An 11892-nucleotide genomic window follows, 5' to 3' on the forward strand; every position below is an offset into this window, starting at 1 on the left:
CTATGTCCTGAGGCGGCGCTCAGCTTTTAAAACGTTTATCCATCTATTCAAAATACTCGTTCAAACTGAACAGAACCGAACCCACAGCCGGGTCTTAGCAGAACCTCGTACTTTTAAACAGAATAACGTCTTCCACAGCTCATCAGCTTTTAGTTACACGTAACAGACGTACAAATTCAGCTTTTATAAAGACTCAATGACACAATTTCAGCTTTTAAAACATTACTAGCCCAACGCTTAGAACATGCAGCGTAAAGTTGCAGAGCCGAGCTCCAAGCGCGCAGCCCAGCCGCTGCGTAAACATTCACAGCTCATCAGCTGTTACTTTTTCAACATGCCAACATTTAAATCAATCTTTACACGAATTAACAGTCATTCATGAACCGTTACGGGCCACCAGTTTGTAGTGAGTCACGTGGGTACGTGTCACTTGTTGTAGTATGACAATATATGTGGTATATATTTATGCATACTTTTCACGAGTTCTTCATTTTTCTGACTGTGTAATGCCGTGCATTGAATTTAAAGGAATGCGAACGAGAGACGTTATTATCTTTGACCCATCAAATGAATGGAGTCATTTATTTTCAGAATCAAAGTTTAACATCAAACATTTACATTAATTTGGCAAAATATGAAAATAATAACAGACAGTTTCACAAATAATGAACTTCAAATCACTCGGCGGTGATTTGAGGACTTTGCTTCAGATATTTCTAAAATATCTGTACTGATTTATGAGAGAGAGGTGAGTTTAAGATGAACTGGAGATTTTATCTTACAGAGGAATATGTGAGGGAATTTAATCTGTTTGACCAGAAATTGCACGCTCCCATCAGGTATCTCAGCTTGTCCCAGGTACACTTTAGTCGAAGAAGAAACCGTTACCTTGTTGACGATAGATCACCTCAGTAAGAACCTTCAGACTGATATCAGCGTCTCCGTTGAGAACAGCTAAAATCCTTGGAGAGTCGTGCGTGGTTAGTTCAAACAGAATCATAATCCCAAAGCGTCTCTGGATTCTCGGCAACTCTGACTCTTCATTGTCAGCAGCTCTCAGACTCTTTCAGATCTTCTCAGACTCTAACTCCAAAACTCTCCATAACTCTAGTTCTCTGAACTCCTTGAGAACTAACTGCACTCCATGGAATCTACTGCACTCTATGGAATCTACTGCACTCTACTAGAACCGGGAAGTTGTCACATTTTAAATGAGTTTACTTCCGAGTTTACTTCAGAGCTTTCTGATTCGTGGATGGACCAGAAAGAGGAGTGGTTTTGTGACGTAAGATGTTATCTAAGCCAAGGTCAGAGAATGAGATTGTTTTAACAACTGACAGAGAGATTATTGCAGGAGAGCAGACTTCGTGGAGTCAACTCTTGGTAATCTTCTGAAAAAGTTTAAACATGACATCTTTCTCGGTAAACATTTTAGTTGACCGAAAACCAACCTTTCACATACTTACGACTTGACTCATTTCAGACAGAAAATCAAGAAATGCATATTCAGGTGATTTCTTCTTTGAATGAGAAATAAAAATCATTACTTACTGTTTATGTAAAATAAAAATGAGTAGTTCTTTTCAACCTGTAAGCATTGAGTGAAACTAACACAATTTGATTATCAAAACATTTGTAAGACAGTAATGATTATAAAGAATTGTCTTTTCTGCTTGATTAATTCAAGAAAGAAAGTCATCAGATGGCTCAGACTTATTCAGATCAATGAAAATAACAGTCTCTGTCCATCTGGTAGATTTGAGGTCATCAGGGTCAGATGAGGGTCAGATCATCAGGTCATCTGGTTCACTACATCTTGTTAAAGAGCACATCTCTGTTGAATAAATTTGGTTGAATGCTGTTTTCTGTCTCCTGGCTGCTCATATACCTGTTATGACATTGTACAGAAACTCTGACTGTAGATATAGACAGTAATTACCTTTGGTTGTTTAGTGACTGTGCTTTTAGGTCTTTTTGGATGTCTTTGTCCTCTACAATTGACGAGGAGTTCTTTGTTTACCCCCACAGGAGCTCATGGAACAACTGCATTGGCTACAAATAGAACGAGAGAATCTCAAATCTAAGCTGGAGGCAGAAAAGCATGTGATGCGAGCACAACTCCGTGACCTAATGGAGAAGCATCAGGTAGAGGTCCAGCGAATGACCGAGCAGCATCGGGCACAGGTGGACCAACTTCAGCAGGACCTATTAGGACAGCTGGAAGAGCTCAGAAGAGCTTCATTAACAGCACCATCTGTCAACCAGCAGGCCACTGGAGGAGGAAACCTGCCCACAGATTCAGTCTCCGTCCAGATGATCTCTAAACTGGAAGGTGGTTGTTTCATTATGATCATTCAGTTTGTTTTAAAAGAGGTTCTCAATGCTAAAATGAGTAAAGGTTTAAATTATGAGAAAGCCAGGGGTGGAATTACATTAACTCGCATTATGCAATTAAGTATGAATGCTGTGTTTGTTGTACTTCTTTAAGTAATTATTCCAACCTATGCTGGTGAAGATTATTGGTCATCCAAGTTATGTTCAATCCAGAAAAGGTTAAAAAAAAAAAAAAAAAAAAAAAAAGCAGTAACAACTGGACTTCTATTCTGAAGCTGAAGACATTTCTCTTCCCATTCAGAAGGCTTGATCAATTCTAAAATGTCTGGAGTTTGTGGAGTTCCAAGCTTTATGAAGCTGCATGAGAGGCCTGGTTGTGTATCTATGTTCACCTGCAGATTAGACTCGGACTACTCGCCCTGCACATTGAAGGCTTGTTAGGCTCTTTGCCTGCCTGGCTTGCCTTGCCAAACCAGCTCTCTGTGAGCCAGTCCACTTGTTTTTTAAATCTTTTTTGGGGATTTACATTTACTTGAGTATGTTTTATTTGAAGTATTTTACTTAGTTACACTTGAAATCCCATCTGTTACTAAGTATAAAATGTTAATGTAAATAAGTGAAAATATATCAGGCGGAGGGGGAATAAAAAGCACACAGCCTGCAGTGACTCGACCTGTTCCTCACCAGTCAGTCGGTTCTTGATCCAGCTAGAAGTGATATAAATTAACTGAGACTGTACAAACTCCACCCACTCTGCGGGCCGCTTCATTTGCAGGACAGAAGTGAAACAGCAGACATGTTGTAATCTGGTAATTTGTTGACTGGCGGGCAGCTAATCCTCCACCGCGACTGTTCAGGTACAATGAAATAAACTCCTGGACATGTTTTAAGAGGCACTGGCTTCATTCTGCTGTTAGCTGCAGCTTCTAGTGAGCCTGCACAGCCTCACGTGGTGGTGAGTTCAAAACATCCTGGATCATTGTTTTGTATCTAAAACTAAATTTTCATAGTTGAATAAGAGGCTTTGTGAAAAGGAGTAATAAGTCAATAAGATCTGTCACAGCTAGTATAGCCTGACATGATCTTAATCAAACAACATCAAGTCTCAAACTCACATCTAAAAACTTGTCAGAAAATCAAGAAGTTTGCCTGATCTAATTAAAACATTTCTTCTTCTCCTCCTCCTCTTATTCTTCTTATTTTGGCTTTTCCCTCTTCAGGGGTTGCCACAGTGACTCATCCTCCTCCATCTCACTCTGCCCTCTGCATCCTCTCTCCTTACTCCAACTACCTCTATGTCCTCTCTAACTGCATCCATACAGGTGCTGGTCATAAAATTAGAATATCATGAAAAAGATGATTTATTTCAGTAATTCCATTCAAAAAGTGAAACTTGTATATTATATTCATTCATTACACAGAGACTGATTATATTTCAAATGTTTATTTCTTTTAATGTTGATGATTATAACTGACAACTGATGAAAACACCAAATTCAGTATCTCAGAAAATTATAATATTAAGACCAATAATAAAAAGGAATTTTAGAAATGTTGGCCATCTGAACATGAAAAGTATGAACATGTACAGCATCAATACTTAGTTGTTGCTCCTTTTGTCTGGATTACTGCAGCAATGCAGCGTGGATCAGTCTGTGTCACTCGGGTGTTTTGAGAGCCCAGGTTGCTCCGATAGTGGCCTTCAGCTCTTCTGAATTGTTGGGTCTGGCGTATCACACCTTCCTCTTCATAATACCCCATTGATTTTCTAGGGATTAAGGTCAGGCGAGTTTGCTGGCCAATTAAGAACAGGGATACCATGGTCCTTAAACCAGGTACTGGTAGCTTTGGCACTGTGTTCAGGTGCCAAGTCCTGTTGGAAAATGAAATCTGCATCTCCATTCAATTCAATTCAGTTTATTTATATAGCGCCAAATCACAACAAAGTTGTCTCAGGGCACTTTACAGAAACATTCACATACATAGAAAAGCCAATTAGTAAAGTTCTCTATCTAAGGAATCCAGCAGACAAGTTGAATCTTGGCTTCGTCGCAGTCTCCCATCCTGAGCAAGAACAGTGGCAACAGTGGAAAGAAAAAACTCCCTTTTAACAGGAAGAAACCACCAGCAGAACCAGGCTCAGGACAAGTGGCCATCTTCCTGTCTTGAGAGGACAGAAAGGAGAGACAAACAAACACAGAATGGTAGGTCCAGGTATAGGTCCAGGTGTACCTGAAAGACAAAAACACATGTTAAGGATAGAAAAAATAATAACAAATACAAAACAGGTGGAACAGAGTAAGTAAAGACAGTAGCAGAGTGAAAAGTGTGGTCAGTTTGTCCTCCAGCAGTCTAAGCCTATAGCAGCATAACTAAGGGACAGCTCTGGAAACCCAAGCCGACCCTAACTATAGTGTTGAAAGAATGTGCCGATCAGCTCTGCGAGGTGCTGGCAGACATCTTTAACACCTCACTTACCCTGGAGACAGTTCCCACCTGCCTGAAGACTGCCACCATCATCCCAGTCCCAAAAAGCTCTACAGTGACTGGTCTGAATGACTATCACCAGTGGCCCTCACCTCGATAGTCGCTAAATGCTTCGAAAAACTGGTCATGACTCACATCAAAACAACCATCAACATCAACGAGGACCCTCATCAGTATGCATACTGTGAGAACCGATCAACAGAGGACGCCATCTCCTCTGTGGTCCACACTGCGCTCAACCACCTGGAGCAGAAGTCAAGTCAAGTCAGATTTATTTATAGAGCACATTTAAAACAAACTGTTACCAAAGTGCTTAACAAAAATATCACATCATCAAATAAAAAGTAGCAAGATATATTTACAGCACATGGAATAAAAATATAAAACCAAAAACAATTAGAAACAATGAAATACTAAATCAGATCACGATGTGTCAAAAGTCAAAGAAATAATAACAAAAAGCATAAACTTGGTCAGAAACAATGAAATACTAAAACAGAAAAACTCTTACGTCCGTATGCTTTTTGTGGACTTCACATCTGCCTTCAACACCATGATCCCCAAACCCTGATGGACACACTATTCACACTAGGACTAAGCCCCTCCATTTGCAACTGGGTCCTAGACTTCTTAACAAACAGACCACAGTTATGCCCCTTTTCCACTGTCACGGCACAGGTCGAATATTTTCGGCTTGACGCGTGTTTGGGGTCTTTTCCATAGTTCTTGGGAACGGCTCACCTCCCAGAATTCTGGCCCGGCTTCTCAAGGGGTCCAAGCGAGCCGAGCCGTGACCTCAGAAACACTGTCGGTAACTGATTGTTCAGGGGGAGGAATCAGAATCAGAATGCCTTTATTGTCATTATACGCAGTACAATGAAATTAAAAGCCACTCCTTTTTCCAGTGCACGCCTTAAGAAAACACACATTAAATACACACTAAAAATGTAACGCAATATAGATATAATAATGAAAGTAAAAAATACAAGTATTACACAATTGTATTGCACATCATGTATATTAGTGAGGTAGTTAAGGTGACTGAGAGTATGAAATGGCAGTAGTATTGCACAGTAGAAGTCCAGGGGTTTGGGAAGATAGATTATTAAATCAGTGCATGTGTGAGTTCAGTGTGGTGATGGCTTTCGGGAAAAAACTGTTCTTGAATCTGTTTGTTCGTGTTCTGATGCACCTGTAGCGCTTCCCTGAAGGTAGCAAGTCAAACAGTTCAAAACTCGAGTGTGAACAGTCCATGATTATGTTTTCTGCTCTGTTGAGGCAGCGTGATGTGTAAATGTCCATCAGGGAGGGGAGAGGGCAGCCAATTATCTTTTGTGCTGTCTTGACTACTCTCTGAAGCCTCTCCCTGTCAGCCAGGGTGCAGCTGCCGTACCATACTGAGATGCAGTATGTCAGCAGGCTCTCGGTGGACGAGCGGTAGAAGGTCAGCAGCAATTTTGTGTTCAGGTTGTGCTTCTCAAGGACTCTTAAGAAGTGTAGTCTCTGCTGAGCCTTCTTGATGACCGCTGTGGTGTTCTCTTTCCAGTTTAGGTCAGCAGAGATATGGACACCAAGAAATCTGAAAGTGTGAACCCTCTCCACGCACTCGCCGTTGATGTAAAGGGGGGCTAGGTTGGTGCTGTGCTTCCTGAAATCAATAATTACCTCCTTGGTTCTTTTGATATTCAGAGCCAGATTTTTCTCTGAGCACCAGGTTGCTAGCTCCAGGACCTCCTGTCTGTAAAATGTCTCATCTCCCTTAGAGATTAGTCCGACCACTGTGGTGTCATCAGCGAACTTGAGGATGAGGTGGTTGTTGTGGGCCAGGCTGCAGTCATGGGTGTTGAGACAGTACAGCAGGGGGCTCAGCACACAGCCCTGTGGGGAGCCAGTGCTTGGCGTACGAGTGGAGGAGAGGTGGGGACCAAGTCTTACAGATTGGGGCCGATTGGTTAGGAAGTCTTTTATCCAGGCACATGTGAGTGGGGGGAGGCCGAGATTGTCCAATGTATTTATAAGAATGTCCGGAATGATTGTGTTAAAGGCCGAGCTGTAATCCACAAAGAGCATTCGAACGTAGCTGTGCTGTTGTTCCAGGTGGCTCAGCACGGTGTGGAGAGCTACTGCAATAGCATCCTCTGTGGACCTGTTGGTGCGATATGCAAACTGGTATGGGTCAAAGTTCGGAGGGAGATAGTCCTTGATGTGCTAGAGAACCAGTCTCTCGAAGCACTTCATGATTACCGGAGTGAGAGCCACCAGTCGGTAATCATTCAGGCTGGTGATGGTAGGTGTTTTCGGCACTGGGATGATGGTTGCAGATTTTAAGCAGGGAGGGATGACTGCCTGGGCCAGGGAGAGATTGAAAATTCTGGTGAAGGTGGGGGCAAGCTGGAGGGCACATGCTTTGAGCACCCTGCCAGGTACTCCATCTGGGCCAGTAGCTTTCCTGGGGTTCACTGATTGGAGGGAACGTCTAACATCATGCTCCCGTACAGTGAGTGGAGTGGTGCAGTAACTGGGTGGGTGTGGGGGCAGGGCAGGATCAGATGGGTGCTGCTGTGGTGCATCAAAGCGTGCAAAGAAGCAGTTTAGCTCCTCTGCTAGTGATGCACTCAGGTCTCCTGTTGTCACCTCACAGCCTCTATAGTTTGTGATGTTTTTTATGCCCTTCCACACCTCCCGTGAGTTGTTACCGGACAGATGGGACTCTATACTCCTTTTATGGTCAGCCTTTGCGGTTTTTATTCCCTTATTCAGGTTGGCTCGAGCAGCTCGGTACAGAGCTCTGTCACCTGACCTGAAGGCAGCGTCGCGGGCTCTGAGGAGTGTGCGAACCTGGCTGATCATCCATGGTTTCTGGTTGGGGTAAACACGAATGTTTTTGACCATAGTCACATTTCCGATGCAGAAGTTGATGTAATCCAGTACTGTTCCTGTGTATGTTTCCATTTCCTGATGTTCAAATAAGTCCCAGTTAGTTTGTTCAAAACAGTCCTGTAGGTCATCGAGTGCATTACCAGGCCAGCACCTCAGACTGAGGAAGTCTCTTGGATGAGAGACGAAACGTTTCTAGATTTTTTTGCTTTTTTTTTTTTTTTTTTTTTTTGAATGTCCAGAGGACCAGATTGAACTTTTTTGGATTTTTCTACCTGGATTATTGAGCATGCATCAGGATATTACCAGGCCAGGTTGTAACAGTTTTTGTTGTAGGCCTTGCTCTACATCTGAGGGGGTGTAAGCTGGGGAAAGCAGGAGGGAAAGATGGTCTGACTGCCCGAGGTGGGGGAGGGGTATGGCTCTGTATGCATGTTTAATGTTCGAGTAAACATGGTCCAGAGTGTTCTCCCCCCTAGTAAAACACTTGACATGCTGGTAGAATTTTGGGAGTACAGTCTTCAGATTAGCCCTATTGAAATCTCCTGCAATTATATGAACACCGTCGGGGTGAGCCTGCTGCTGTTCATTGATGGTGTTAAGCAGGAGCGAGAGCGCTGTATTTACATTAGCATCGGGTGGTATATACACAGCAGTAATTATCACAACTGTTAGCTCTCTCGGTAGAAAAAACGGTCAGCATCTCACGGACATGTACTCAAGGTCTGGGGAACAGTGATTGTCTATAATTGTCCCGTTGTTACACCAGTTCTCATGCACATAAATACAGAGCCCCCCACCTCTGCTCTTACCGGAGTCCGCAGTCCTGTCCCAGCGTAGCAGAGAGCGGCCTGCTAGCTGTATGCTAGCATCGGGTATCCCGGGGTGAAGCCAGGTTTCGGTGATAATCAGAACACAGCAGTCACGAACAAAGCGATTTCCAGCGAGTTGCAATTCCAAATAATCCGTTTTATGCACCAGGGATCTGGCATTAGAGAGATAGAGGCTCGGTAGAGGTGGCTTGTGGGGTTGTGATCTTAGCCTTAGCATAACGCCAGACCTGCAGCCTCGCTTCTGCTTCCTCTCCCTTCTCCGTCTGCGCCGCCTCCCAGGCCCGACAACAATCCACGGAGAGCCCGGTGATCTCGCTATGTCGTCTGGGATGTTGTGCGTGTGATGAAAGTCACTCGAAACAGGTATTTGGTGCTGCTCACCGATGTCCAAAAGGGTCTGACGTCCATAGTTGATGTTTGCAAACTCGGCAATGCAAACACAAGAAAAAAGGATGTACAAAAATAACATTAAAAAGCACTGAAAGGAGAGCTGTGAGCCGCTGCAACCATGCGCGCCGCCATCTTGGTAATCCCTGTCTGTAGAGTCTTTCCAAACAACCCGATCGACCATTTTTCTCTACTGCTTGCCATTAGCGATAACTCGAGGAGCATATCTTTTAGTATTTTGAAGCTATACAAAATCAATAATATCAAAGCCGTGGTCAAATGCAGAAGTGCAGGTGTTGTTGTGCTTGGTGGCCGACGAAAAAGTCAAAGCGAGCTAGATGGAGCGATTGGAGGGTGGTTTGGACATGGCCACTGCTCTACTTGAATCATTTATAGAAGATGGTGAGTGTTTTCTAACTTCAAACATATTTTAAAATTACTCATCCCATCGGTTCTGAACATATTTTTAACTAACAAAAGAGGCTGACGCCATAATAGGACAACATCGGTGCTACGATGCTAAGCTAATTTGCATAAACGCTAACTGTCCTCGGGTCCCGTTTCTCACTGTATTTTATCCAGAACGTATTTCAGAGCGTGACGGTTCAACTCTAAACTCCACATTAAACCCTCCAAGCCTCCCAGCTTCTGCCCCTGCTCCATCAGAGGAGTCTACACCTGACAGAGCTCCATCACAGCCCAGCTGCACCTCACAGAGCAGCACAACGCTGCAGCTTCTGTGCTCGGTAAGAACATTATGCAACATGTTCCACATCACTTTATTTGTGCAAATAAAGACTTGCTTTTATTTTATGTTTAAAGTAAAAAAATAAAATGTTGAATAAATACTGAATACACCCCCACCACATGTGGAACATGTGGTAAGATGAAATTATGCGCAAAGGGTCACAGTTACAGGCAACAATAAAACGTAAAAGAAAAACAGTAATAAGAACTAATATATGAACTAAGAAAACACATCAACTAAAAAACATCTACTAATAATACACTAAGCACTAATAGCAGTAAACAATAACAATACATCAAACAGCAACATGAACTTGAGTTTGTGCAGCCTTATGAATATCTAACCAGGATAATCACATCATGTTGCTGCTGATCAGTTTCATGTTGCTGCTGATCAGTTTCATGTTGCTGCTGATCTATTTCATGTTGCTCCTGATCTGTTTCATGTTGTTGCTGATCTGTTTCATGTTGCTGCTGATCTGTTTCATGTTGCTGTTGATCTGTTTCATAATGCTACTGATCTGTTTCATGTTGCTGCTGATCTGTTTCATGTTGCTGCTGATCTGTTTCATATTGCTACTGATCTGCTTCATGTTGCTGCTGATCTGTTTCATATTGCTACTGATCTGTTTCATGTTGCTGCTGATCTGTTTCATGTTGCTGCTGATCTGTTTCATGTTGCTGCTGATCTGTTTTATGTTGCTGCTGATCTGTTTTATGTTGCTGCTGATCTGTTTCATGTTGCTGCTAATCTGTTTCATGTTGCTGCTCATCTGCTTCATGTTGCTGCTAATCTTTTTCATGTTGCTGCTGATCTGCTTCATGTTGCTGCTGATCTGTTTCATGTTGCTGCTGATCTGTTTCATGCTGCTGTGTTCATTTGTGCTTATCTCTTCACACAGACTCATGTCCGTGCTGCTGTTCGGCGTATTGTGTTTAATGTTTTTATTCTATTAGTGCTTATCATATATTTAGTTGATGTTTTTCTTAGTTCATATCTTAGATCTTATTACTGTTTTTATTTTACATTTTATTGTTGGATGTAACTGGGACCCTGTGTTCATAATTTTGATCCACCACATGTACCACATGAGGTGCGAATGACAATAAAGAATATCTGTATCTATATAATACTTTCTGATTCATATATCCATTATTATTATATTATTTTCATTATTTTTAAATCAATTTATTTTTCATTTTCTTATTTGATCAGTTTCTTATTATTAATATATCTATTATATCTGTTAGCTGCACCTTTCTTTGTTTCATGCATTTATTCAAAAACAGTATGTAGCTTGAATTAACCACCTGTTTCTTCTTTCTAGTGAAGAGAAAGAGAAAAGAGTCCAGTAAAGAAAAGTTTTATTTCATCACTGAATGAACATGAAGAACTGAAGCGGACACAGCAGGAACAACACTTGTGTCTTCTTCTGGATGAAGCCCGTGAGACGAGGGACACACAGATACACAATCATTAGTTGGACGCAGTAGTTTTATTTTCTACATTTTTCACTTCTTACTTTTCATATTAAACAATTTTTTTCTTAAGCGGTGTCCTTGAACATTAAATTTCATAAACAAATTTTACAATGTTAAGTTCAGATAGTGTTTGTTTAAATTCATACTGGAAGTTGAGAAAATTTTCCAATAGCATTTGATCTTTAATGAATCTTAAGAAAATATTACCAGAATCTGCTCAACTGTTATTATGTTATTAATGTTTTTGTTCTAGGATGAAGTGAGACAAAAACGGTCAAAAATTCAGAAAGGACAGTTATCAATTATCAGTCATCAGTTATCTTTTAGCAGTTATCGTTTATCGTCCGTACAACTGTGGCCGAGAGATTCAGCTGAAAGTCCTGGTGCACCTTTTATTTGAACCTGCAGAGATTTGAACAGCTGATCTGAAGCAAACAGGCAGGAGTTCACCTGAACTGACCACTCCTGCTGTTTGATGGTCTCCTTCTTCACCATCCATCCATCCATCCATTATCTTCTGCTTCTGGTCGTGGTGGGAGCAGCTTTACCAGTGCCCTCATCCATCCATCCATCCATCATTTTCTGCTTCTGGGTCACAGGGGAAGCAACTTTACCAGGGCCCTCATCCATCCATTCATCCATCCATCCATCATCTTCTGCTTCCAGGTCGCTGGGGGAGCAGCTTTACCAGGGCCCTTATCCATCCATCCATCCATCCATCCATCCATCCATCCATCCATCCATC

General features: G+C 42.0%; 1 protein-coding gene across 1 annotated transcript in view; it reads left to right on the forward strand.

Moving 5' to 3' along the window:
• LOC119427455 (coiled-coil domain-containing protein 69) overlaps positions 1–11892 on the forward strand; it is a 168043-nt gene that overhangs the window by 7213 nt on the left and 148938 nt on the right. The window contains exon 2 of the mRNA XM_037695080.1: positions 2029–2332. Within this exon, the coding sequence (XP_037551008.1) occupies positions 2029–2332 (304 nt within the window). The remainder of the gene's footprint in view (positions 1–2028; positions 2333–11892) is intronic.

The sequence above is a fragment of the Nematolebias whitei genome, chromosome 2 (assembly GCF_014905685.2).
Source record: "Nematolebias whitei isolate Nwh7 chromosome 2, NemWhi1, whole genome shotgun sequence".
NCBI classification, from domain to species: Eukaryota; Metazoa; Chordata; class Actinopteri; order Cyprinodontiformes; family Rivulidae; genus Nematolebias; species Nematolebias whitei.